Source organism: Hyperolius riggenbachi, chromosome 7 (genome assembly GCF_040937935.1).
Source record: "Hyperolius riggenbachi isolate aHypRig1 chromosome 7, aHypRig1.pri, whole genome shotgun sequence".
Classification (NCBI taxonomy): Eukaryota; Metazoa; Chordata; class Amphibia; order Anura; family Hyperoliidae; genus Hyperolius; species Hyperolius riggenbachi.
In genome coordinates, this window is record NC_090652.1 from 137,635,112 (window position 1) to 137,661,838 (window position 26,727).

Consider the following 26,727-nt stretch of genomic DNA (forward strand, 5'->3'; position numbering starts at 1 on the left):
TTTAAATAAAACTCTTCATCCAATCAGTGGTCGGCCACACCCGCACCAATCAGTGGTCGGCCACACCCGCACATCCAAACACACAGCAAGGCCCTGCCTAGGTGTCAGCTGTAAAGTCAGCTGACACCGTTCTGTCAGCTGACCAGAGTCAGCTGACTATTGTTTACCTTTGCAGAGGGGCTACTGCGAACGCGCCCTCCGCCTATCAAAATGTGCGGCCAGTGAGCCACTAACAACGTCATCAGCGGGGAACAAGCGGCAATACCCGGAAGCGGCGGATTCCGCCCGGGTCTCCGCGGAATCAAGCACATACAAAGGCAGATTCCTTATAGCCTCTACGGCACAGACTAACCAGCAAGCTCATGGTGACCCAGAACTCATTGGAGTGTGTAAGGGACTACAATGGTCCTAAAAGCCCCCTTACTAAGACTTTTGTTTTTCTTAACATCTTAGTAGGGGGCTTTTAGGACCATTGTAGTCCCTTACACACTCCAATAAGTTCTGGGTCACCATGAGCTTGCTGGTTAGTCTGTGCCTCTCGGATTCACAAGCCCTACTCCATAGAGCCAAATTAATCCATGCCATGCACTGATGAGGATCAAACAATCTGAAATAGTCTGTATGCATGTTGGATTATTATGGCTCTGTACAAATTAACAAGCTGACACATCATTGCATTCCAGCGGTTCTGGATGTGTATTTAGCTTCTAAGGGTACAATGGTTAATTTGCATATATTCAGCAGTGTTGCTCTGGGAGACATTTCAAGCTCACTCCAACCTGAATTATCGCAAATTCTTTCTGTTTTAGGAAAGCAAACTTTTGTTTATAGCCTCTACAGCAGTGGTCCTCAAATTAAGGCCCGCGGGTCGAATGTGGCCCCCAGAGGCATTTTTACCGCCCCCCCCCCCCCCCCCACACACACACACAAAATGTATTACTTTAAGATGCGATCAGCTACATCTTTAAATATTGGTGGTCCATATATAAAATAGCAGTACTGGCACCACCCATCCACATCGAAGCCAGAAAGCAGTAATTCGCTGGTTTACAATCAAATTCCACATCAGATGACACTGCTGTCCAATTGGACTGCAGGTTGTTACCTGGCTTTACTGTCTGGCCCACAGACTTCTACATCATTTTATATATACTCCGGCCCCCCAGCAGTCTGAAGTATGTTGACCCGGCCCTCGACCCAAAACATTTGGGGACCCCTGCTCTACAGGATGCCGAGGATTCCCTCTTCTTAGGTATCTGCTTTTTTGTTCCGCAATCCACTGTGTCACATGTCCCACCTGGTCCTCTATTAGCTGGCTTTGTTACAGAAGCTCTGTTTCAGAGTGTCCTGCATCCTAAGGGATTGCATATAGCGGGATGCTTCCTTTTCAAAATGAGCAAGTAATTTGGGCCAATTCATGAATTCCTTAGAGAGCTTTTGGAATTACTCATAAATCATTCCTTGTTGATGGTTCCCACTATACCAACCTGTACCTAGGGAAAGTGGGAAAGACATTTGGTTTTTTGATTATGTCTTTCAAATATATTTGGATACATTACTTATCTAGAAGATACATAGATGATATTTTTATTATTTGGATGGGTACTGTTGAATCACTAAAATTATGAAATCTTTTAATGTTAATGACTGCAATCTGAAATTCCCATACAGTCATTCTCCAAGTGAGATTTGTTTCTTGGATTCAGCTATTAAAGCAGACCTGAACTCAGAAGTTCCTGTCTGTTCTAAAAGATACGCAGCAGCATAATAACCTTTAAAAAAAAACCATTTCTTTGTTACAGCTGATACAAATTCTAAAATAAGTCTCAAGTGTTTCTACTTCCTGCTTTCATGGAAGCAGACATATTGTTAACATCCTGTGTTTTCAAATTAGCTTATCTGCTGTGGCAGTCAACTGACAGGGAGAGATCAAATTAGAATTTGTGATTAAACACAGATGAGGGGGAATTAGACAGGATAAACCAGCGCTGAGCAAATTACGGCCCACGGGCCAAATCCAGCCCATGTGCGCTGTACATCCAGCCCACCGAGTCTAAACCAGCGCTGGGCAAACTACAGCCCACAGGCCGAATCTGGCCCGTGTGCGCTGTACATCTGGCACGCCGATAAGCGGCCCTGATTCCTCTCTTTCCCCCCCTCCCTCCCTGCAGAGTTGCGAGCAGATTATCTGCATTAACTCTTCTACTCGCCGTTTCCTGTGTCGCATCTCCATGGCAACAGGGCGTCACATGACACGCCATCAGGATGTGCTAGCGGTATTACACGCTGGTTGCCAGCGTGTGATACACTTGCGTGTCATGTGACGCATGTCATGTGACGACCTGTTACCATAGAGACGTGACACAGGAAGTGGTGAGTAGGTGAGTTAACCCTCACTAATCTCCCGCTCGCGACTCTGTAGGGAGGGAGGGGAGAAAGAGAGAGGAGGCGGCCAGGAATGTTAGGAATGCGGCACACGGTGCATAGAATGCGGCCGTGCAAAGGTTGGCCAAGCCTGGGCTAAACTCTCTAAATACATACAGGGTGCATTTCATTATGTTTTCATGTACAAGAGTTCAGGCTAACATTAAGAAAGGAGAAGATGGAATAATTTACGACTCCCCTAATCACAGGTTCTTGTACAGGACACAGTTTGGCAACAAATTGGGCCCTGGACAGGTATGGGTTGGTAAGAGAGCGGATAGTCGTAAAAAGCCAAGGTCAGCAGCAGATTTGGTAGTCAGATGAGCCAGGGTCAACATAACAAGAACACGTAGACTCAATTGTCACATCACGGGAAAAGAACTCTAACACACAAGCTGCTATTGCAGCACTGGTCCTCTCCAGGTTTAAATAGGCTGTTTGGTGCAGGTTAAATAGGCCAATAGGCGAAAATTGTGTATGCGCCATGCATAAGTGCAAACCCATACGTCAGGTCATGTACTCTGTAAAGTTTGAGGGATTCGCTGGGACTACAGCTAGCACATTGGAGACAGGTAATGTATCAGAAGGTCTGGTTTAGGGTTGCAACAGTATCAAATATGACAATATGATAACCGTCAAAAAAAATAACACGGTATGACGGTATTGTGGTATAACAAAATAATTGCCTTGTCGCTAATCTTTCGGGGGTTGCGCTCAGCAACTAAAGTCTCAATAGGATCCTGAGGCTTCCCTCACAAAGTAAGTACCTGATTTTCTACCCGAGATTTGGCTTTAAAGTTAAAGTATGATACAGCCAGAACCTGAAAACGTTGGAATCCGGTCGGCCAATATCCAAACTGGCCAGCTATTTGTGCTCCAATATAGGTTAGTCAGGTAGGTGCCTCTAATACTGGTAGCCAGTATAGTTGCCCCCAGGATAGGTTAGCCAGGTAGGTGCCTCCAGTATAGGTAGCCAGTATAGTTGCCCCCAGCATAGACTATCCAGGTAGGTGCCTTCAGTATATGTAGCCAGTATAGTTACCTCCAGTATAGGTGCCTCCAGTATAGGCTAGGTGGCTCAAGTATAGGTAGCCAGTTTAGTTACCCCCAGTATAGGTGCCTCCAGTATAGGAAGCCAGTACAGTTGCCCCCAGTATAGGTGCCTCCCAGTCTATACTGTCTATAGCTAGTATAGTTGTCCCCAGTATAGGTATAGGAGCCTCCCAATATAGGTAGCCAGTATAGTTGGCCCCAGTATAGGTGCCTCCCAGTCTATAGCTAGTATAGTTGCCCCCAGTATAGGTATAGGTGCCTCCCAGTATAGCTAGTATAGTTGTCCCCAGTATAGGTTACTCCCAGTATAGATAGCTAGTATTGTTACCCCCGTATAGGTGCCTCCCAGTATAGATAGCTAGTATAATTGCTCCCAGTATAGATTGCTAGTATAGTTGCCTCCAGTATAGGAGCCTCCCAGTATAGATAGCTAGTATAGTTGCCCCCAGTATAGGTATAGATGCCTCCCAGTACAGATAGCTAGTATAGTTGCCCCAGTATAGGTGCCTCCCAGTATAGATAGCTAGTATAGTTGCCTCCAGTATAGGTGCCTCCAGTGTAGGTAGCTAGTATAGTTCCCCCAGTATAGGTATAGGTGCCTCCAGTGTAGGTAGCTAGTATAGTTCCCCCAGTATAGGTATAGGTGCCTCTAGTGTAGGTATCTACACTAGCTGTTCCAAAGCTTCGGGTCCTGTAACAGCCTTACAGGGTCAGGCAGGGTACACAATTGTCGCTGCGATATTGCAGATGACTTTACCTTTTTTGGGCACTCTATGATGGTGTTTTCTGATTTCACGAGTACCCACAACGTATGGGTGATCTGGAAGATTCAAGCCTTTTGTGAATGCGCACTCCACTCCCCCTCTGCAAACTGTGCACTTCTAATTTTTTTTTATGCAGCTCCTCAGAAGAGAGGTTCATAATAGTAGACCATTGGGGGGGGGGGGGGAAGCATTACTTAGCTACAGAGGCTGCTCCTGTGGCCACTTGTTCATGTAGTGGTCGCCATCTCCTCTGCACAGTGCTGCATTTTCTTTTTTGGGGGGAGATGAGGGAAGCCTACGCCCACTATAGTGCATGCTGGGAGATGTAGCCTGTGCATGTGAGTTGTCAGGATCACGCTCACCTGGCCTCAGTCCTGCTGCAGCCTCTAGTCTGCCGGTGTCTGGGTCCCTGGGATGTCAAGCCCGTCCAGGGGCCATGCCGCAGTCCTGTTGCCCAGTACTTCCACCCTCAATGCTGTGTTGGTGTGACGCGTGCTCATGCATTCTTGGTTGTGAAGTGATGTCCGTGGCGGGGGGGGCATGTATGAATGTGCGCATGCGCAGATTTTCATGACAAATCCAAATTGCACAGAGTATAAAATGCTGTCTCCCCGTGCTCCAGGCTGAGATCTCTGATCAGCTTGTGTGCTTTCCATGCCTCCGTGCTGTCCATTCCTGCATCTTGTTCCTAATTGTCTATGGTTGTGGCCCAGCTTCCCTGACTCTAAATCTGCCTTTCTGAAGTGCCCCTTGGCTTGTTCCTGAATATACCTGCCTGCCCTGATCGTGGTCTGTACTCTGTTGTGCCACAATGCTGCCTGTATTGACCTTGGCCTGAATCTTGATCTAGAATCCTTGCCATCTGCCTCCGACCTTTAGCTTGTTCCTGACTACGTTTCTAGCCGCCTGCCTCTCACTCTGCTTGTTCCTCACTATGATCATTGCCGTTTACCTCTGGACTTGGATGATATCTGGATTTTGCTTCTTCACACTGTAGTATTATCTGTTCACCCAATTACTGTTGGAGTTCTCCCTGTATGAAACCTGGTGGACACTAGGCAGCAATGTCATCTATTGCCCGCTAGGGGCCCATCAACCCTTGCGCGGGGCACTCTGCAAACTCTCACCTCTGTGGGAAGGTCAATGGATCTCTTACCACCATCAATACAGGACCCTGACACAAGTACAGATATGTACACTTTCTGCTTAATTATGGTTCGTTATAGTGTGTGAGTGTGTGGTGGTGGAGAGCTTTAGGAGTGGAAGCATAACTTGCCAGTGGTCACCATTTCCTACATACAGTGCCACAATTTATTTTTCCTGGGGTCGGCGGATGTGCACGCCTGCCGCAATGCATACTGGCATCTCTGTACTCGCTTCCATGGACTACGTCTTCCAGCATGCATTGCGGTGGGCGCACACATCCGCCAACACCAGGAAAAAGACAATGGGGCACTGTGCAGAGAAGATGGCAACTACCATATGGACAAGAGGCTGCAGGAGCAGCCCCCCATTGATAAGTAATGCTTCTTACCTTACCTAAATTGTGACTGAGCTTTGGCGTGGGTAGACTTTAAAGTTTAAGTATGTTATGGCCAGAACCCGAAAACTTTGGGATCTGGCCAGCCAATACCCAAACTGGCCAGCAATTGGTGTCCCAGTATAGAATACTGGCCTACCTCAAAATTTAATGGTGCAGTTCTACACTGCAATTATTGAATCCACCATAACATCATCTATGACTGTATGGTTCAGCTCCTGCTCAGCATTAGAAAAGGGGAGGCTGCAGCGCATCATCCAATCAGCGGAAAGGATAATTGGCTGTAGCTTACCTTCCCTGCAGGATCTTTACGCTAGCAGGTGCAGAAAAAGAGCAACCAAAATTGCCTCTGACCCCTCTCACCCAGCTCACTCCATCTTCCAGCGCATGCCTTCAGGAGTAAGATTCCGGTCAATCGCTACCAAAACCTCCAGACACAGGAACAGCTTTTTTCCTCAAGTGGTAGCCATACTTAATGCTGAACCACGTTAGAGCTGCTAGGACTTGATAGTAATCAGCACAGAACTGTAAATGAACAATTATCACACTGCTTACTGCCACTATACTTATAATGTCCTTGACATGTAATATACACACTGTCTGCCCTTGTATTGTTTTTGTTTGTGTTTGTTAAGCAAACTGCCAAGACAAATTCCTTGTAGGTGCAAACTTACTTGGCGAAATAATATTGATTCTGATTCTGAATAGTGAGGTAGGTGCCTTCAGTATATGTAGCCAGTATAGTTACCCCCAGTATAGGTGCCTCCAGTATAGCTGCCCCCAGTATAGGCTGGGTGTCTCAACTATAGGTAGTGTGGAAGTCACTTACTTACCAATACACCAAGATTTCAAAAATAAGTCAGGAGATGAAAAGAAAAACAACATATGGCTTTATTCAAAAATGTCACATGTATACATGCGGGAGACCCAGTTAAGCCTAGCAAAAGGATCAAGGCAGGTTAAGGTTTCTGGCTTTACTTCCGCTATGCATTAGTTCTTATACCCCAAAGTACGTAGTCATGATGTAATTTTACTTGTCCAATAATAATGTATGTCTCTGAGAGTTTTTCTTCTCTACTCAAGGAGGGTGGAGAATTCCCACAGCATTGCACCTGGTATGGTCTCCAGCACACAATCTATTCAGCATCTTGCTCACATAGTTACTTCCAAGGTCTTAGCTTGCGGGACTCGAATCATCCTCCGATGGGAGGTTTGCAGTGCCAGGCGCAGCATATCTGTTTAGACATTCCTGAAAGATAAAAAACTCACACAGTACTAGGTCTTAGCTAGAGCATGTCAGCAATGAAAGAATCTGAGTCTAACGTTAAAGGGTAACTCTATTTATCTGAATCATCTGTGTTACATTGGCCTTATTAAACATTAGTGTCACCTTATATCTATTAAGTGCATATATATGAAACTTGGATTAACACACAGCTATGACATTAACAGTAGCCAGTATAGTTGCCTCCAGAATAGGTGCCTCCAGTATAGGTAGCCAGTATAGTTGCCCCCAGTATAGGTATAGGTGCTTCCCAGTATTGATAGCTAGTATAGTTGCCCCCAGAATAGGTATAGATTCCTCCCAGTATAGATAGCTAGTATAGTTGCCCCCGGTATAGGTATAGGTTCCTCCCAGTATAGATAGCTAGTATAGATGCCCCCAGTATAGGTGCCTCCAGCATAGGTAGCTAGTATAGTTACCCCCAGTATAGGTATAGGTTCCTCCCAGTATAGATAGCTAGTATAAATGCCCCCATTATAGGTGCCTCCCAGTATAGATAGCTAGTATAGTTGCCCCCAGTATAGGTGCCTCCCAGTATAGATACCTAGTATAGTTGCCCCCAGTATAGGTATTGGTGCCTCCCAGTTAGTTAGCTTGTATAGTGTTCCTGAGTATAGGCATAGGTGCCTCCTAGTTAGATAGCTAGTATAGTGGCCCCCAATATAGGTATAAGTGCCTCCCAGTTAGATAGCTAGTATAGTTGCCCTCCCCCCGTATAGGTGCCTCCCAGTTAGATAACTAGCATAGTGGCCACCAGTATAGGTATAGGTGTTTCCAGTGTGCTGCGGGGGAGAGCGGGAAGAAACGACTCACCTGCCTTAAGCCAGCCACACGCAGCATCTATCGCGTTCTTCCCAGGCATCATCATGTTAATAACATGACATCACAGGGGGCGCTGTTAACAACGCCACAACGCCTGGGAGGAAGTAGATTGTAGCCGCGTGTGGCCGAAGGAAGCTGAGTTTCGGCCCGCTATCCTCGCCAATGCGCTACCCTCACCCCGCTGATGCCGCGCCCCCTAAAACTGGTAAAATGGGATTGTGCATGGTATGATTACCATGCATAGCGGTATACCGTCATACCAGTTTACCGCGGCAGCCCTAGTTTACATATCCGCTTGCACCCTGCTGAATTGGGGTATTTTTTTTACTGTAGCATGAATCGGCCTCTCTCGTGCATGCGCAGTGCGGATTAGCCGATCTTCAGGAACACTTGTACTCACGAAGACTTCCGAAGTCTCCCCCACAGCGGAAGAGAGCAGTCTCCGACCCATCAGTCAGAGGTGGCTAACGGGGAAGCCAGCGCTGGAACGACGGGGCCAAGAGAGGAACTGGAGCGCTCTATAGGACCCAGAGCCTTCCCTCTCCTTAGGTATGTTTTTTGGGGGGCGGGGACCCGTCATTGACGTCAGTCGCAGCCAGCTACGCAGGAGAAGTGCGCCCTCTTCGTATCTTTGCAGCGGCTGCTGGAGTCTGGAGAGATACACAAACAGTGCACTTCTCTTACGTTAGACTGGCTCCGACTGACGTAAGTGACAGGACCCGGTTCCCGAAGCTGCAGGCAGCGGAGGACGGCAGCGAGGGAACAATTGGAGCAGATGAGGCTGGAGGAAGCCCCAGGTATGTATACAAATATTTTTAATTATTCAGCTCTGGTACACTTTAAGGTTAGGGATTAAGGGTTACTAATCTTTTTCCTGTTACCATACTTTAGTTATGTACTGTAATTTATTATGTAAGTAAATGTGTTCATTTTGCACAGCCACAGCACCTCCATTGAAAGAGATTCCAGGCACTGAAGGGATCGAAACATTGTATACACTTGCTGAAGCTGAAAGGATTGAAATGTGGTAATACACTTTTCCTCAGAGTGTAACTGCCTGGACAAAATTGGAGTATATTAAACACATTTTTCAGTAGAAAAATACATATATTTAGATAGATTTGTGCATAACTCCTGAAAGAGGGACAATTAAGGAAGTAAGAGGGACAAAGAGATTTAGTTCCCAAAGAGGGACTGTCCCTCCTAAAATGGGACAGTTGAGAGCTATGCAGCCTGCATAATAGATAGGTTCGAGTAACTTATGCTGGAAATCGATAGAAATTACGATCAGGGGCAACACTGTACCATCAATCTCCCTCACACGCAATCATAATAACTGAATCAGCCAGGAATATGGAGCATGTGTACTTTAAAAACTACACTCTGTTCCATGCTCTATAATTAGCCATGGCGATTCTCTCTGTACCAGACCAGATAGCTGTGAAGAAGGCACGTGCACTCGATCTAAGAGTTCCCGCTAAAAAAAAAAAAAATACAACAAAACACGCCCCGGAACAACTTTGACGTCGAGGAGGCGTGGTAACAGCGCAACCAAGATTGAGAACGAACGAACTTCATTGCCGCGACCACGTGACATAACTCCGTGAACAGAACAGGACAGCAATGGAGGCGGATGGAGAGCATTGCTCAGCTGGAGATAACAAGGTGAGCCACGAGCGAGCGGGAAGGAACTACGTCTCCGCTGTGACGTGCGAGGGGAAGCCTTGTGCAGTACGTTGCCGGATACCGGAAATGGCTCGCGCGGATGGCTGTGCACAAAACTTCCAATACAGTCGTAAAAAAGAATAGGCGCTGACGCTCTTGTACGGTGGCTCTGGTGACATCCGGGGTGCAGAGAGCAGTTTTTCCGTCAGTGACTGCCTTTTGTGTTACATAATCCATATGCACTGTCAGCAGTGTATCCTAGCGTTGTGTACCTGTGCTGGCTGTTAGGTTGGGTTTGGTTTGGTTTCAGTGCCTGCATAACCTATAACTTGAAATATCAAAATACCCCTGAATGAGTTTTGGCCATGGTGGGCTTGATTACCTCCTTCTGAGTGTTCAGATACAGTCCATGGTCCTAGGAGTCCTTCCTGGTCCTGTACATATACAATGGGTCCTTTCAGTCTAATGCTGGGTACACACGATGCGTTTTTTTGGTCGATTTTCCGTCTGATTGATTTCCAATTCGATTTTCCGATTGCTAATCTATTCTGTTATCTTTTCTTATCTATTTCCATTCAAAATTGATCAGAAAACGATTGGACATGTCGGAAATTATCAAACCATCTAACACAAAACTGTATGGTGTACCTAGCACAATACTTATCTACGAAGTAGTGTTGTCCGGATCATGAAAGATTCGGATCTTTGATCCGAATCTATTTTGTGAGACGAATCATCAAAATGAGTGATTCGGATCGCACAAGGGGCGGGGCCAGGAGCGACCCCCCCCCCCCTCAGCCGGCAGCGAGGTCCTGGAAGCAGAGCAGAGATGGATCGCTCTGTTGGAGGGGACTCAGGGGAGCCAACCTTGCAGGGACAGGTAGAGGGGACATGGGTGCCACTGCCAGATATGTGTAGAGCACACATACTGGCTGAAATGTGCTGCTCATTATAGGCTGTCTGTTCCTAGTTGTGCACAGTGAACACATTGGAAACTTTTAGCACAGCTCAGTAACTTTGCAGGCACTGTGATTGCAGGGCAATATGATCCTCCTGCACTTGCTCTAAACAGCTGCCCTTATCTTCTGAGAAGGCTTTGGGGAATGCTTTCTTTCACTGTGCGACGTTTCCATTCAAGGTATACATATGAACATGTAGGTGACATATATGTAAAGCATATGATTGCAGCATGTGGGTATTGTGTGTAAACAAACATTTATGCTCTCTGCTTCCCTCCTCCCTTCTCTGTCCACTCATTGCCCTCTGTCCATCTTCTCCCCTTCTCTGTGTGTCCACCCCCCTCTCCTCCTGCCCTGCTAGTCATTTCAACCCCCGAATGCTTCCCTTGTAAAATGATCCGAGATTCGGATCAAAGATCCGGATCTTTTCAATGATCCGATTCGAATCATCTGGATCATTGAAAAGATCCGAACTTCCCATCTCTACTACGAAGATCCTCTGAGCAGCACCACACAATTCTGAACTGTGCGGGTGTGATTTCTGACGCATGTCTGCACAGGGAAAGCAAGCACCCGAGTCCATAAATGCTTTTTATAGCGCATATCGAAAACGCACACCTGAGCAGTTCAGAATCACTTTGTGTCGCTCTGAGCAACTGCTGCAAGGCTCGGGAGGTAAGAGGAACGACAAGCAGAGTCAGGACACACAGGAGTAGTTAATCTAGCCCACTGTGGGCTTCATTCAATAATCGAATGTTGGGGTACACTGTACGTTTCTGTACCGTGTATCGACCAGCTGATCCGGCCAGCTGATAATATTCAGCTGGCCCGCTCAAGCCGCTCGATCCCCGCCGGCGGACAACGGCAGTGAATCGACCGCTGATAAGGAAGCTCCGGTGGGGACAAGCTGGGATCAATCAGTGCGGACGAGCGGGGACGCGGCTGATGTCCCGCCGGATTGACCCGTCTATTCCCAGCATTAGGGAAAAGAACAGCCTATATTGCTGGGGATACACGGTACATTTCTGTACCGTGTATCGACCAGCTGATAATATTCAGCTGGCCCAAGCCGCTCGATCCCCGCCGGCAGACAACGGCAGGGAATCGAGCGCTGATAAGGAGGCACCGGCGGGGATCAATCCGCGGGGACGCGGCTGAGGTTGATCCGGCGGCTAATCGGCCGCCGGATCGACCCGTCTATTCCCAGCATTAGGCTTGGAACCACTAGCAGTGCTTGATATAGATAGATAGATAGATAGAGAGATAGAGATATAGAGATAGAGATATAGATATAGAGAGATAGATATAGAGAGATAGATATAGAGAGATAGATATAGAGAGATAGATATAGAGAGATAGATATAGAGAGATAGAGATAGAGAGATAGAGATAGAGAGATAGAGATAGATAGATATAGATATAGAGATATAGAGATAGAGATATAGATAGATAGAGATATATAGAGATAGAGATATAGATAGATAGAGATAGAGAGATAGATAGATAGATATAGATAGATAGAGATATAGATATAGATAGATAGAGATATATAGATAGAGATATAGATAGATATATAGATATAGATATATAGATATAGATAGAGGTATAGATATAGATAGATAGATATAGAGATAGATAGATATAGATATATAGATATAGAGATAGATATATATATAGATAGATAGATATAGAGATATAGATAGATAGATATAGATAGATAGATATAGATAGATAGATATAGATAGATAGATATAGATAGATAGATAGATATAGATAGATAGATATAGATAGATATAGATAGATAGATAGATAGATATAGATAGAGATAGATAGAGATAGATAGATAGATAGATAGATAGATATCTATCTCTTGCTAATGCAATGGGTGTGACATTTGTCAAGTGGGATATAGAATTGTGTGTGATATAGAATTATATTAGCAAGTGCTTTCCATATCACAAGCGCTCAGGAAAGCACAGCTAGTGGGTCCCAGGCCTTACAAAATTCAGGGGTACTTTAAAATATGACGACCAGCTTATGGAGACAGTGTATATACAGCACATTTGGCTGTTCACGTGAAGAGATAATAGCTTAGTAGTTCTAGGTCTAATGAGTACACATGGAAGATGTCGCTGTAGGGTTCCAGTTACAAATTACAAACGTATGGATGTGCTTCTCAGCTCCTTGACAAGCAGCATGTTCTGTTCTATGTAAGGGGATGGATGGGCTGTGGAGGTGCCTAGCAGGATCTGCAAAAGCAAACCGAGAAAGCTTTTCCAAAAGGTTGCTTAAGAGGAATACCGGGGGGGGGGATGGGGATGCTTGCCCACTCATTTGTCTGAAGCAGAATAATTACTAATGATCACTGTGCCCAACTTGCTACCCTTGAGGATCTATTGCATTTTTCCTAATTTCATGTACAAGGCATGTCGGCCGTTTGTTATCCCATCCCCCTAGCAACATGGCTATGCCGAGGCTGACAGACCCGTTGTAAGTCTAGGCTAACCATGTTTTCTGTTCCTATGCATGAGACAGTGTTGAGGGAATTGGTGGGGTAAGGCAGTTGGGCATCAGATCGCTGGCCGAGAGGTTCGGGGGCTGCTGTACACACACTGGACTCTTGACAGAGTTTTATCTTTCAGTAGCTGCTTACTGGTGCACTCTGTACAGTACACGTTTTTCAGCTATAGATGAGAAGCGTGTCTGTACTAATATCATTATTATGTAGTGGGCAATGACTGTAAGGGTGACTCACATTGTGTGTGTGTGTGTACAACTGCTATCAAAAACACTAGCCTTTTTTAAAGCTATTTGTTACACAAAACACAGTGATTTGAAGTAATGCGATCTTGACCCTGCATTGGAATTGCTCTAAATCAGGGCTGAGGAGTCAGATACATTTTTGGGTCCCTGTAGTCAGTGGTTTCATAAACTGAGGAGTCAGAGTTGGATAATTTTTGTACTGACTCCACAGTTCTGCTGAAAATGCTGCCTGCATGTTTGTAATGTTGCAGTGGAATCACTGCCATAGACTTCTATTGCCCCAGCGCTTTTGGAATCGTTGGCGATTCCTGAAATGCACCAGAAAGCTCTTTCTCAGTTCTTCTAAACAAATGCTTAAATATTTATTTTTTTTAGTTCAGTGTGATCAGATCATCCAATAAAAGCACAAACATTTTGATCTAATCAGATCAGAAGTTAAATAAGTCTGAAACACTTGCATAAAATTACTACCTCGTAATCTATAACAGTGTATGGAAATTAGGCTATCTATGAGGAAACTTTGCATTTTGACTGCATATACTTCAGATGCCCTCTGATCTGAGTGTACTTTGCAAGGCTGAAAATTGCATTTTAGAGGCACATTTTCTGATGGCAATTATAAATGTAAGGTTCTCCTTCAAATTTAATTCCCAAACGTTCTATAGAGTAAACTCCTTTTCCTTTTTTCCTTCTTTGTATTTTTGATAGACAGCTGTTTGAATTAATTGTTGAAAATCATGAGGTGTGATTTCTGTATAGAACTCCAGTGTTAGTGTCAACAGGTTAAAATTTGGCCCAGGGCATTCTTTTCAAGGCATTTGTTTGTTGTCTTCATGTTTGTAAAGATTTCCTTCGAGCATTAAGGGCCCTTTTCCACCTGCAGTCGCTAGCGTTCACGCTGAACGCTAGCGATTGCTCAATCGCAAAACCGGCGATTCCCCGACGTTTTGCGGCCGCGATTTTGCTCTGCTATGCACTGCAACGGCAAATCTATCTATCTCGCCGTTGATGGCTCGATTGATAATATCCGACGTGTCCGATACCCCGCCGGATCGATTCCGCGCTCGATACCGGCGGGCAGGACAAAAGAAAAAACGAACAGAAGATAAGGAAGTGCCCGTGGGGACAAGCGGGAATCGATCCGGGCGGCGGCGGGGACGCGCCGACTTCGAGCCAGCGGCTCGATTCCGGAGCATAAACGAGCCGTGTATGCCCGGCATCATGCACTAGTAAGCACTAGATTATGAGCTCCTCTCAGGGACAGTTCACGTCATTACACTGCACTCTAATGGCCCGTACTCACGGGCTGCAGAAGTGGCCTGTCGCCAGCACACGTGAGCGTGCTAGCGACAGGCCGGCGACAGCTTCTCTCCAGGTCCCTCCGCGTACACACGCGGAAGAGGGACCAGCGGCGAGACGGAAGCTGTCGCCGACGTTCCTCCTCCCCCCGCCGGAAGCTTCATTCACCTCTATGGAGGTTGCTGTCGCTAGTCCGCGTACTCACGCGGACTAGCGACAGTTGCGGCGGAGGTGCGACGGCGACTGTTGCCATGCGATTGAAACTTTCAATCGCATGGCGACAAGAGCGGCGGGCGACAGTTCGGGGTGCGCGCGCGTGCGACGGCCCATACTCACGGGCGACCTGTCAATTATTAATTTCCCCAAGGTGTATGTCCTGGTTTGTTATAGTACAATCTGTAATTAAAATGGATTTGGGGACAGTAACAATTAATGTACACCGTATGTCTACCACTTTGAAGGTACAAAATATTTTACTGTAGTACAAACAATTCGAGCTTTCCTTTAAACACCACATCCAAAGTATTGCCAGATCCTGCAACTTCCACCTCGGCAACACCTCCAAGATCCGCTCCTACCGGTCCCCTGACACCACTAAACTCCTTATCCACGCCCTTGTCATCTCCCGCCTAGACTACTGCAATTCTTTTGTCTGGCCTCCCCTCTAACAATACTGCCCCACTTCAATTGGTAATGAATGCGGCAGCCAGACTGATGCATTCCTTTCACCGCAGCGCCTCTACAACTCCGCTCTGTAAAGCCCTACACTGGCTCCCCATCAGCTTTAGGATCAATTTCAAAATCCTGTGCTTGGCCTACAAATCAGTGCACAAGACCTGTCCGACCTAAATCTCTGATCTGGTCCACAGGCACATACCAGCCCGCCCCCTCCGATCCTCCAATGACCTGCGCCTAGTCGCACCACGCATAACTCAGTCACATGCACGATTGCAGGACTTCACCAGGGCTGCCCCTACTCTCTGGAACTCGCTTCCACCAGCCGTCAGACTTGCCCCCACCTTTAATACCTTCAAACAAGCTCTCAAGACTCACCTCTTCATGCTCGCATACCCCCCTACACCTGCACCATAATATGTTCTGTTAGACACCCTCTGAAAAGATGCACCTATTGTCTCCACCCCCACCCTTTAGATTGTAAGCCTCTAGCAGGGCCCTCCTCTAGTGTTTCCAGCTTGATTATGCAATCTTACTGACAATCACCCCTCTTGTGGACTAGAACAGTCTCTATTTTGCCCTATGACACTGTATTGTTATCAAATCATTTGCATGATCTTGTTTTGTTGTCAGTTTCCTTTATGTTCTACCTTGTATGTTAACCCATGTATCTATTGTGCAGCGCTGCGTAATATGTTGGCGCTTTATGAATACAATAAATAATAATAATAATTGAGTAAAGAGTCTGCATAGGTATTAATCTCACAAAGTTGATAGTTTGTACAGAGTTTTTTTTTTTTTTTTTTTTTCTTATTGCTGTAAGAACTCTTGGGCTGGCTATCTCCAGCCCATGTTAAAGGAAACCTGTGGAGAATGATATGGTGGAACTGGATCATTCAGAAGGAGCGATAGACTTCTCTTCTATTAAAGAAAACGTCTTCATCTGAGGAGGATAAGGAGGGACGAACCAATACTCCAAACTTTGCAGTGGAGCAACTGGGCCATCATTTGGGCGCCATGCATATTACAATGGGAATTGAAGAGAAAAAGATTTGGTCAACCATGGATAAGATATATGAATGTTTATCAGAAGACCAGACTTTCATTTTGGTGCATGAAAATATGAAGGAGATTATTAAGAAAGAGTGGAGAAATCCTGACAATGCATATAAATCTCTTACCTATTTAAAACAGAAGATCTGAAATTCTGGGGCCAAGCACCTAAACTGGACTCCGTTTTTGTCAAAGGTCTCCAGACATATAGATCCCCAGTTTGAGAATGCTGGAGTTCTTAAAGACACCTTCACTAGAAAGGTTGACAGCTTCATTAGGCATGCATGGACATCCACATCTACTACAGTACAGCTACCTGTAGTAGCCTTCACTGCAATGGCTCAATCCCTGAATGATTGGCTGCAACAGATAAGATGCACCTGAGTGTTAACACACATCGAGAGACTATGCTTACATCTCTTCCTATGCTGTTGCAGGCGGTCAATTTTATGTCTTATTTGGCAGACGAATCAGTGAGACTCACGGCCAGGACTATATCTCTAGACAAAATCAAGAAAATGAAAAGAAATCCCAGAAGAGAGCCAATATGGCCAACAATGCAGGCTACTGAGATTTAATGAATAAATTACAGTCTTAAAGAGAATCTGTACTCTAATATTCTTACACTAAAAAGCATACCATTCTATTCCTTATTTTCTCCTGTGCCCCTCTGTGCTGTTTCTGCCACTCTCTGCTGCAATCCTGGCTTGTAATTAACAGTTTTAGGCAGTGTTTACAAACAAACTAACCAGCTTGTGATAGGCTCACATAAACAGTGTGTGAGTCATACAGAGTGTGCAGGGGGTGTGTATCGCTTCTATCCAATCACAAGCAGCCCTGCACATTCCACACATTCAAGCCTTAGCCTGACAGACCCCACAGAGGAAAGGAGATAAGATTTATTACAGAGACAGTGCAATTAGGAAAGGCTGCAGTAAGCCAGAGCACATTAGAACAGGCATAGGAACTTGTAGGATAGAAGAACTAAGGCTGAAAAATTTGTTACAGAGTCTCTTTAAAGTGGAGCTGTCAGCCATACTCAGAAAAAAAACCCACATGTATAAGTATATATACATGTAGATAAGTAGATAAATACTTGCTCTACTTACATAACATATGTAATGCACTGTCCACATTTTGATTTTAGTGATTTTTTTTTTTGTTTTTTGTTTTTTAATAGTAAAAAAATGAGAAAATCCTTCTTAGGATTTTCCATTTTGTCTGTCTATCTTGATGACATTGATTCTAAATTTTACATGGAACTGTGAAACATTTTGGAAGTTCATATATTGTGTGTGTGTGTGTATATGCTGTATAATAAACTATAACACATTTTCTATAAAATCAAATACTAAGTTCTCAGTGTTCATTTCAAGATAAAATATCGTCTATAATTCCACTGGTTTATAGAGGGAATGAAGTCCTCTATGCCCTACACTAGGGGTGTCAAACACAATCGCATACGGGGACAATCTAAAATAGTCTTTGTTGTGGGCCAAAACCGAGGCTCAGGGCCTATGCTGGCATGAGCAGGCCTACTGAGCATACATGTGCTGGGATAGGGGCTCGGCCCTGATCAGATTATTGTCAATCTCTTGCCGGTAATCTTTGGATGGTTCACACTTGCTGATTAGGGACCAGAGGATGCCATGGGAAGCCTTATTAAAGTGGTCTAACACCCAGCATTTCAACTTTGCTTTAAAAGATTGCTTACAGCTTATAAACTATTATGCCAGATTTTTTTTTTTTTTTTTTAGCAGGAATTCACTGAATGGATTAAACATGACATTTTAGTGCTGCATTTAGCTAGAAATCCTCCTCCGTGCTTGCTTGTTCAGTTACAAATGTATCTATCTACAATGTAACAAACAAACACTGCTTTGAGAGAACAAAGAAGGCTTCCCCGGCAGGCTTTTCAAAGGTCTATTTGTATTCCAAATAAAGATACATTTGTAACTAAAAGATAAGAACGGATGCGGATTCCTAGTTGAAGCTGGCAAGTGAGCTTTGGTAGTGCATACAGGTACCCTTAGTAGACAGCTGAGCGTGCTCTGGTATAAAGGCAGGCGTATTTGGCACATAAAGCAAAGAAGCAGGAGAGACCGGCACTGCAAGCAAGCTGTGTTTAATCTTGATCCATGCAAACAGATGTGCACATAAGCAACAACAGCGAAATTCTCTTGCACAATAAAAGCATGTGGTTGGATGCGGGGTACCTGAAGGTGCGGTGGGTGCTGGGTGATCAAGCCTGACGGCCGTTTCGCGCACGTCTGCGCATCTACGGAGGCTGCAAGGCGGAGGGTACAGATGGCCGGCATTTGTAGCCGGATACCAAGGGCGGAAGTACGCCGCCCCTCTCTCTCCGCCTCTATGCGGAACTTCTCACTGAGGCAAACAGCTGAGACGCATAACGCGTCATCAGCGTCTGACGTCAACGCGGCCAGAGACGCTGAAACAATTGTACAGCGTAGCGTGGTTTACGCTTGCACGCCTGTGACACAAGTTGAGCTGGAACAGCACCATCTTGTGGCACAATTTAAGAAGACATCCACAGCTAGACATCAGGTAAAATAGTGGTGAGAAAATAGAAAAACATGAAATAGTGATGAATGGGAAAATAGTGAAAAGACCAAAAAAGTTAGTAAACAAAGGAAAGAGTGACGGATAAGTAAAGAAATACCTGTGATGGCTGCTGCGGGATGTCCTCTCGGCAGCATGTGTATAATATGAAAATTCAAGTGGCAACTCAAATAAAGTTGCTACACCATAAAAATGGAAAGTGGAGAAGGTGTAACATAGTAAAATCAACAAGGGTCGGTCATCCTGCAGGAAAATCCCCACTGGGGTAAAGCCCCTAAAGTGGGGCTAACCGGCAGGGTGGTCGATCCAACAAGAGGGGCACAGGTACTTAAGAGGGACTGATTGGACATATAGCTGCTACATAGAACTACGTAAAAGAATAGAACAGGTCATTCTAGAGGAACATGGGAGGGGCCAAAACTAGACATGTAGTATCACATCATAATGCAGGAGTTAAAGGGTTATGGATCCAAGAAGCAAGAAAGGTCAGTGTAGTCATTAAGACCTAGGGGGCCCATCGCGTTAGTTCTTAAGATTAACAGGACCTCTTCACGTTTCAGTTTCCTTTCGCGATTGCCACCCCTGGTAAGAGGTGGAACCTGGAGTATGCAGGCAAAAGTAAGTTTATCTGGATCTCCTCCGTGTTCGTTTCTCATATGTTCCACTACCCTTGGGGATCCTTTTCCAGAGCTTATAGAGTTGTAATGCTCCCTGCTTTACCCCAGTGGGGATTTTCCTGCAGGATGACCGACCCTTGTTGATTTTACTATGTTACACCTTCTCCACTCTCCATTTTTATGGTGTAGCAACTTTATTTGAGTTGCCACTTGAATTTTCATATTATACACATGCTGCCGAGAGGACATCCCGCAGCAGCCATCACAGGTATTTCTTTACTTATCCGTCACTCTTTCCTTTGTTTACTCACTTTTTTGGTCTTTTCACTATTTTCCCATTCATCACTATTTCATGTTTTTCTATTTTCTCACCACTATTTTACCTGATGTCTAGCTGTGGATGTCTTCTCAAATTGTGCCACAAGATGGTGCTGTTCCAGCCCAACTTGTGTCACAGGCGTGCAAGCGTAAACCACGCTACGCTGTACAATTGTTTCAGCGTCTCTGGCCGCGTTGACGTCAGACGCTGATGACGCGTTATGCGTCTCAGCTGTTTGCCTCAGTGAGAAGTTCCGCATAGAGGCGGAGAGAGAGGGGCGGCGTACTTCCGCCCTTGGTATCCGGCTACAAATGCCGGCCATCTGTACCCTCCGCCTTGCAGCCTCCGTAGATGCGCAGACGTGCGCGAAACGGCCGTCAGGCTTGATCACCCAGCACCCACCGCACCTTCAGGTACCCCGCATCCAACCACATGCTTTTATTGTGCAAGAGAATTTCGCTGTTGTTGCTTATGTGCACATCTGTTGTTTGCATGGATCAAGATTAAACACAGCTTGCTTGCAGTGCCGGTCTCTCCTGCTTCTTTGCTTTATGTGACAGTTTAAAGAGTACCAGAGATCACCATATGTAAAGATTCAATACTTAACCGGTGCTTCCTCCAGCCCCATAAACAATGGTAAGTCCCATGGACTGCCGTTCAGCGGCCATCAGCCCCAGTAACAGGCTCAGTCGGGTCTTCTGCGCACGTACGGACTGCACACACTGCATGTGCAGTAGACCCAGACTGATGCGACATAGCAAGTTACTGGGGCTGATAGCGGCTGACTGGCAGACCGCAGGAGAATGGCATGGGATTCACACATGTTTTGGGGGCTGGAGGAAGCCCCGGGTAAGTATCAAACCTTTACATATCGTGATCTCTGGTTTACTTTAAAGGACAACTGAAGTGAGGGGGATATGGAGGTTAGACCTGAACGATTTTAGGAAATGATTGAATTGTTCGATTTCTATCAGAAATTGCAATATTGATTCACAATTTTTTTTTTCCACCCCAAATCAAGCTTAACACTAAATTCTCAATGTACCGTAAGATTTACAAATATGCGTTGGCAGTAAAAAAAACTGTCGACTCTTGCGGTGGAAGATAGCGTTAGGTACCCCTTTGTCCCTCCCCTTCCACTCCAAACAGTATTGTCCTGATCCTCTGCCTCTAATACTTTTAGCCATACACCCTGAACAAGCATATGCAGATCAGGTGTTTCTGACACTATTGTCAGATCTGACAAGATTAGCTGCATGCTTGTTTCTAGTGTGATTTAGACACTACTGCAGCCAAATAGACCAGCAGCGCTGCCAGACAACTGGTTTTGTTTAAAATGAAATAAATATGGCAGCCTCCATAGCCCTCTTGCTACAGTTGCACTCTACTATTACCAGCTCCAGTGCTGCTTCAGATCTTCTCTGATATTCCTGACAACCACAGGCTCAATGCTGCAGACCTCTGGCTCCTATTGTATGTCACGTGATCAGGAGAAGAAGGTATGGAAGCACAGAGCACGCAAGTGCTAGGAAGAACAGGTCACCGGTGTGCTCCTTTTGGACTGGAAGGCAGTGTGTTTATTTTTTTTTTTTAGACATTGGAAGCTCTTGGGCCACATAAAATGGCAAGGAGGGTTGCGTTTGGTCTGTGGGCCTTGAGTTTGACACCTCTGCCCTACACCATGACTGCAATGCTTTAGAGGATGGATCCTTTACTTAGTTGGCTATCATATAAAGTTAGATACCGTCTAGGTTTCTGACATTTGGCGCCCAACATGGCACACAAACCTCAGTCGGTAAAGCATGAAACTCGTAATCTCATTCATATTAAAATTGTTTTCTAATGTGAAACCCTTGTAATTTCCATTTCTTACATGAGATTGTTTACATATCAAATGCCTATCACTTGACCTTGAGAAGGAACACACAATACCAAGCATGAAACATTAATTCTGCTTTCTCAAAACATAAGCATTGTTTGTGATTCAATGGGCTCAATTCTGGTAGCGTTCAGTAGATAATTACCTCATGGAATTTGATTTACTTCATGAGGAAAATAAACTTTTGAATTCTGGTAGTTTTTAAGTAAAGTTTTACCTCATGTAATTTCATGAGGTAATTTTCGACTACAAATGTGTGGTATTTAGTAGTGAAATACCTCACACTTGAATTCTGAAGTGAAATAAGGGGTGTGTTTGCATGTCTTTTACCTCACACAATAAGTCCTACCTCTACCACATGATAAATGTAGTGCTGTGACAGAATTGTGATATCTGTCACATAACATGGAGCCTCTTCAGCTTGTTCTGTGTTCAGGGCCCCCATATTTTGAAATAAGTAAAAGTGATCTGACCAACGAATTCCTCCCCCCCCCCCCCCAGCTTCCATTTTGTTTTAAAAAAGTGCTCCAAATCAATCCCTATACAATCCTTCATCTGCCGCGTCCCCCCCCCCCCCCCCCTCAACATTGCCATTCCCCAACCTCTGGTTGGAAAAAAAAAATTAAAATGCTCCAACTCACAGCCTCTATTTTTAAAAAAATTAAGTAAAACTGTGGCAAACACAGATTTCCCTCCTCCTCTGGTTAAAAGTGCTCCGGGGCCCCCCCCAGCAGCCTCTTAAAGTAAAAGTGCTGAAACCCCCAGCCTCTAAAATAAAAGTACTCACATCCCTAGTCTCTAAAAGTGCTGACCCCTCCCCCCAGCCTCTAAAAGTGCTCCTACCCCCCTCCCCCCCAGCCTCTAAAGGTAAATGAGCTGGATTTTTTTTTTTTTTTTTTTTTTATAATGGATGCCTATAAATTTACTTTTCATAGGTTGCTACATAATCAAATACACCTTCCCTCCTCAAAAAATAAAATAAAAAAAAACACATCTTCCAAAGACTATCCTAACTGGAAGACAATTAAAAACTTTTACTTATTTGCTGCAGGCTAACCATTGAAATACCTCATGTTTTACCTCACTCTATGCATTTACCTCATGTTTTACCTCATGTTTGGAAATGGAGAAAAATCTTTCAGAATTGATAAAAGAGGAAAATACCTCATGAGGTATTTTACCTACAGAAAAATATTTACCTCACATAGCTACCAGAATTGAGCCCAATGTCTTCTATATTGGTTATTTTCATTAAATATAATTTAGCTTCTGCCTGAGAATCTTGAGAAAAGGACTATCTGTAGCTTAAAGTTCTAACATTCAAATGTATTCTCAAATATTCCGCTTTAAAGACTTCTTCAGTGCATTGCTTCACAGGGGAAAAAATATACAAATGTATGATTTCTTCACCATTTTTCAGAGTATACACACACACACACACACACACACACACACACACACACACACACACACACACACACACACACACACACACACACACACACACACACACACACACACACACACACACACACACACACACACACACACACACACACACACACTTAATTGTTTGACCCCTCACTGATTTTGTAAGTTTGTCCAATGACAAACAAATGAAGTCTCAGAACAATATCATTTCAATGGTAGGTTTATTTTAACAGTGGCAGATAGCACATCAAAAGGAAAATCGAAAAAATAACCTTAAATAAAAGATAGCAACTGATTTGCATTTCATTGAGTGAAATAAGTTTTTGAACCCCTACCAACCATTAAGAGTTCTGGCTCCCACAGAGTGGTTAGACACTTCTACTCAATTAGTCACCCTCATTAAGGACACCTGTCTTAACTAGTCACCTGTATTAAAGACAACTGTCCACAGAATCAATCAATCAAGCAGACTCCAAACTCTCCAACATGGGAAAGACCAAAGAGCTGTCCAAGGATGTCAGAGACAAAATTGTAGACCTGCACAAGGCTGGAATGGGCTACAAAACCATTAGCAAGAAGCTGGGAGAGAAGGTGACAACTGTTGGTGCGATTGTTCGAAAATGGAAGGAGCACAAAATGACCATCAATCAACCTCGCTCTGGGGCTCCACGCAAGATCTCACCTCGTGGGGTGTCAATGGTTCTGAGAAAGGTGAAAAAGCATCCTAGAACTACACGGGAGGAGTTAGTGAATGACCTCAAATTAGCAGGGACCACAGTCACCAAGAAAACCATTGGAAACACATTAAACCGCAACGGATTAAAATCCTGCAGGGCTCGCAAGGTCCCCCTGCTCAAGAAGGCACATGTGCAGGCCCGTCTGAAGTTTGCCAATGAACATCTGAATGATTCTGTGAGTGACTGGGAGAAGGTGCTGTGGTCTGACGAGACCAAAATGGAGCTCTTTGGCATTAACTCAACTCGCTGTGTTTGGGGGAAGAAAAATGCTGCCTATGACCCCTAAAACACCATCCCCACCGTCAAGCATATGGGTGGAAACATTTTGCATTGGGTGTGTTTTTCTGCTAAGGGCACAGGACAACTTAATCGCATTAACGGGAAAATGGACGGAGCCATGTATCGTGAAATCCTGAACGACAACCTCCTTCCCTCTGCCAGGAAACTGAAAATGGGTCGTGGATGGGTGTTCCAGCACGACAATGACCCAAAACATACAGCAAAGGCAACAAAGGAGTGTCTCAAGAAGAAGCACATTAAGGTCATGGAGTGGCCTAGTCAGTCTCCGGACCTTAATCCAATAGAAAACCTATGGAGGGAGCTCAATCTCAGAGTTGCACAGAGACAGCCTCGAAACCTTAGGGATTTACAGATGATCTGCAAAGAGTGGACCAACATTCCTCCTAAAATGTGTGCAGACTTGGTCATCAATTACAAGAAACGTTTGACCTCTGTGCTTGCAAACAAGGGTTTTTCCACTAAGTATTAAGTCTTTTATTGTTAGAGGGTTCAAAAACTTATTTCACTCAATGAAATGCAAATCAGTTGCTATCTTTTATTTAAGGTTAATTTTTTTTTTTTTTTCCTTTTGATGTGCTATCTGCCACTGTTAAAATAAACCTACCATTGAAATGATACTGTTCTGAGACTTTTCATTTCTTTGTCATTGGACAAACTTACAAAATCAGTGAGGGGTCAAATAATTATTTCCTCCACTGTGTATATCTATCCTATCTATCTATCTATATCTCTCTCTATCACACACAAACTTTTTTTTTTTTTTTTTTTTTTTTTCCCCCCCCAGTTATAATCCTTATGCAAGCTACCCAAGTGGCCCGGATTCAAAGTTTACACACACCAGTTTTTGATGCCATGTATTGCCCACTTTAACATCAATGACGGCATGAAGTCTTTTGTGGTATTTTTTGCCATTCTTCCTGGCAAAAAGACCCCCAGTTCCCGTTAATTCTGAGGCTGTCTTGCATGATTTGTACGTTTTTTGAGGTCTCCCCAGAGTGGCTCAGTGATATTGAGGTCCGGAGACCGTGATAGCCACTTCAGAACCTTAGCCAATGACAGGTCGACTTGGGCCTTTTCAGAATATTTTAAATAATTGTAATGTGGAAATGTCCACGTATGTCCCATGCTCAGCTTCCTGGCTGATGAGTGCAAATTTCCCCCCAGCATTTTTTGAAAACTTTCTGCATTCATATTGCCATCAATTCTGACCAAATTTACTGCGCGTCTGTAGCTCTCACATCCCCAAAACATTAGCGATCCACCACCATGTTTCACAGTAGAAATGGTGTACCTTTCGTCATAGGCCTTGTAGACTCCTCCAAATGTAGCTTTTATGGTTGTGGCTAAAAGTTCAGTTTTAGTCTCTTCACTCCAAATGACTTTGTCCCAGAGGTTTCTCTCTGCTGTTTGGCATGTTGTAAGCGGGATATTTGGTGGTATCTGCATAGTAATGGCTTTCTTCTGGCAACTCGACCATGCAGTTAGTCTTTCTTCAAGTGCCTCCTTATTCTGCATCTTGAAACTGCCACACCGCATTTTTTCAGAAAGTCCTGTGTTTAACCTGAAGTTATTCGTGGGTTTTTCCTTGCATCTATTCATGAATTTCAGATTTTATAATTAACCTGAATTTTCCAAAACGGTTTTTCACCAGAAAAATTGTTGGATAGTATTGAATACGGGAATCGGGCAAATAGCTTTCTGGTATATGTCCTGAATAAGAGACTGTAATTTTGGAATCGGGTGAATCCCTTGGACTTTGACACCTGGAATCTTTGGGGTGTTGGAAAAGATTTAACCCTTGATAACATTTAACAAACTGATGTTTAGTGACACTGCACTATTAAGGAATAATTAAGCTGATCCTTTCTCCCACCACAGACAGACCATCAGATTTATTATTTTTTAGCATGAGTTCTGAATTTAAGCAAGAAACTTTACTTTACTTTCTCAGATCTCAGGTTAAAGGACCGATTCCTTATGCTGAATCTGGGTAGAAGACTGGTATCCTTTGAACCTTCAAAAGGATGTCTTGGCCTCAATCCTGTGTGCATGCTAGAAGCATAGAAAGCTCTTTCCCAGCACAGCTAAGAACTTAACAATTGAGGATTGTAAACAAAATGTCATCTCCTCTTTGGATGCGGATCATAACCTGGAAGGACTTTCCACTGCAGGACAAAGTGCTGTGTCTAACTGAATACTGTTCTGCTTCAAAAAAAGTTTTCGTGCTAGTAGGTTTAAGGCTGTAATTTTATTTATTTATTTATTTATTTATTTTTTAAGCAAAGAAATACTGAGTTTCAGACCACTTTAAGCTTATTGATCCACAGTGTCAAAGTTCTAAAGGCACGGGTAGGCTCTGTAGAAGAGTGAAGTATGGCTGCCAAAGCTTCCCATACTTAAGCACAACATCAATTCTTCATGTAATGGGTCTTTGAGTGAACCAAAAGCCCCAAAGGACAACTTGTCCTCTTTAGAAACCTGTTGGAAGGAAGCATCAAGTTTCCTACATTCGTCCCACAACTTGGAGTCCTCTGCCCAAAAAGGAAAACTCTTTCACAGCCT

General features: G+C 44.4%; 1 protein-coding gene across 5 annotated transcripts in view; it reads left to right on the forward strand.

Annotated features, from left to right (window-relative positions):
* Positions 1–9,430: 9,430 nt before the first annotated feature.
* ATF7IP2 (activating transcription factor 7 interacting protein 2) overlaps positions 9,431–26,727 on the forward strand; it is an 82,339-nt gene continuing 65,042 nt past the window's right edge. For 4 of the 5 annotated variants that reach the window (XM_068244674.1, XM_068244675.1, XM_068244676.1 and 1 more), the window contains exon 1: positions 9,431–9,553. In XM_068244674.1, the coding sequence (XP_068100775.1) occupies positions 9,512–9,553 (42 nt within the window). In that variant the 5' untranslated portion in view covers positions 9,431–9,511. Of the gene's footprint in view, positions 9,554–9,674; positions 9,758–26,727 lie in introns of those variants that run through there. The other variant, XM_068244679.1, reaches the window with a different exon arrangement.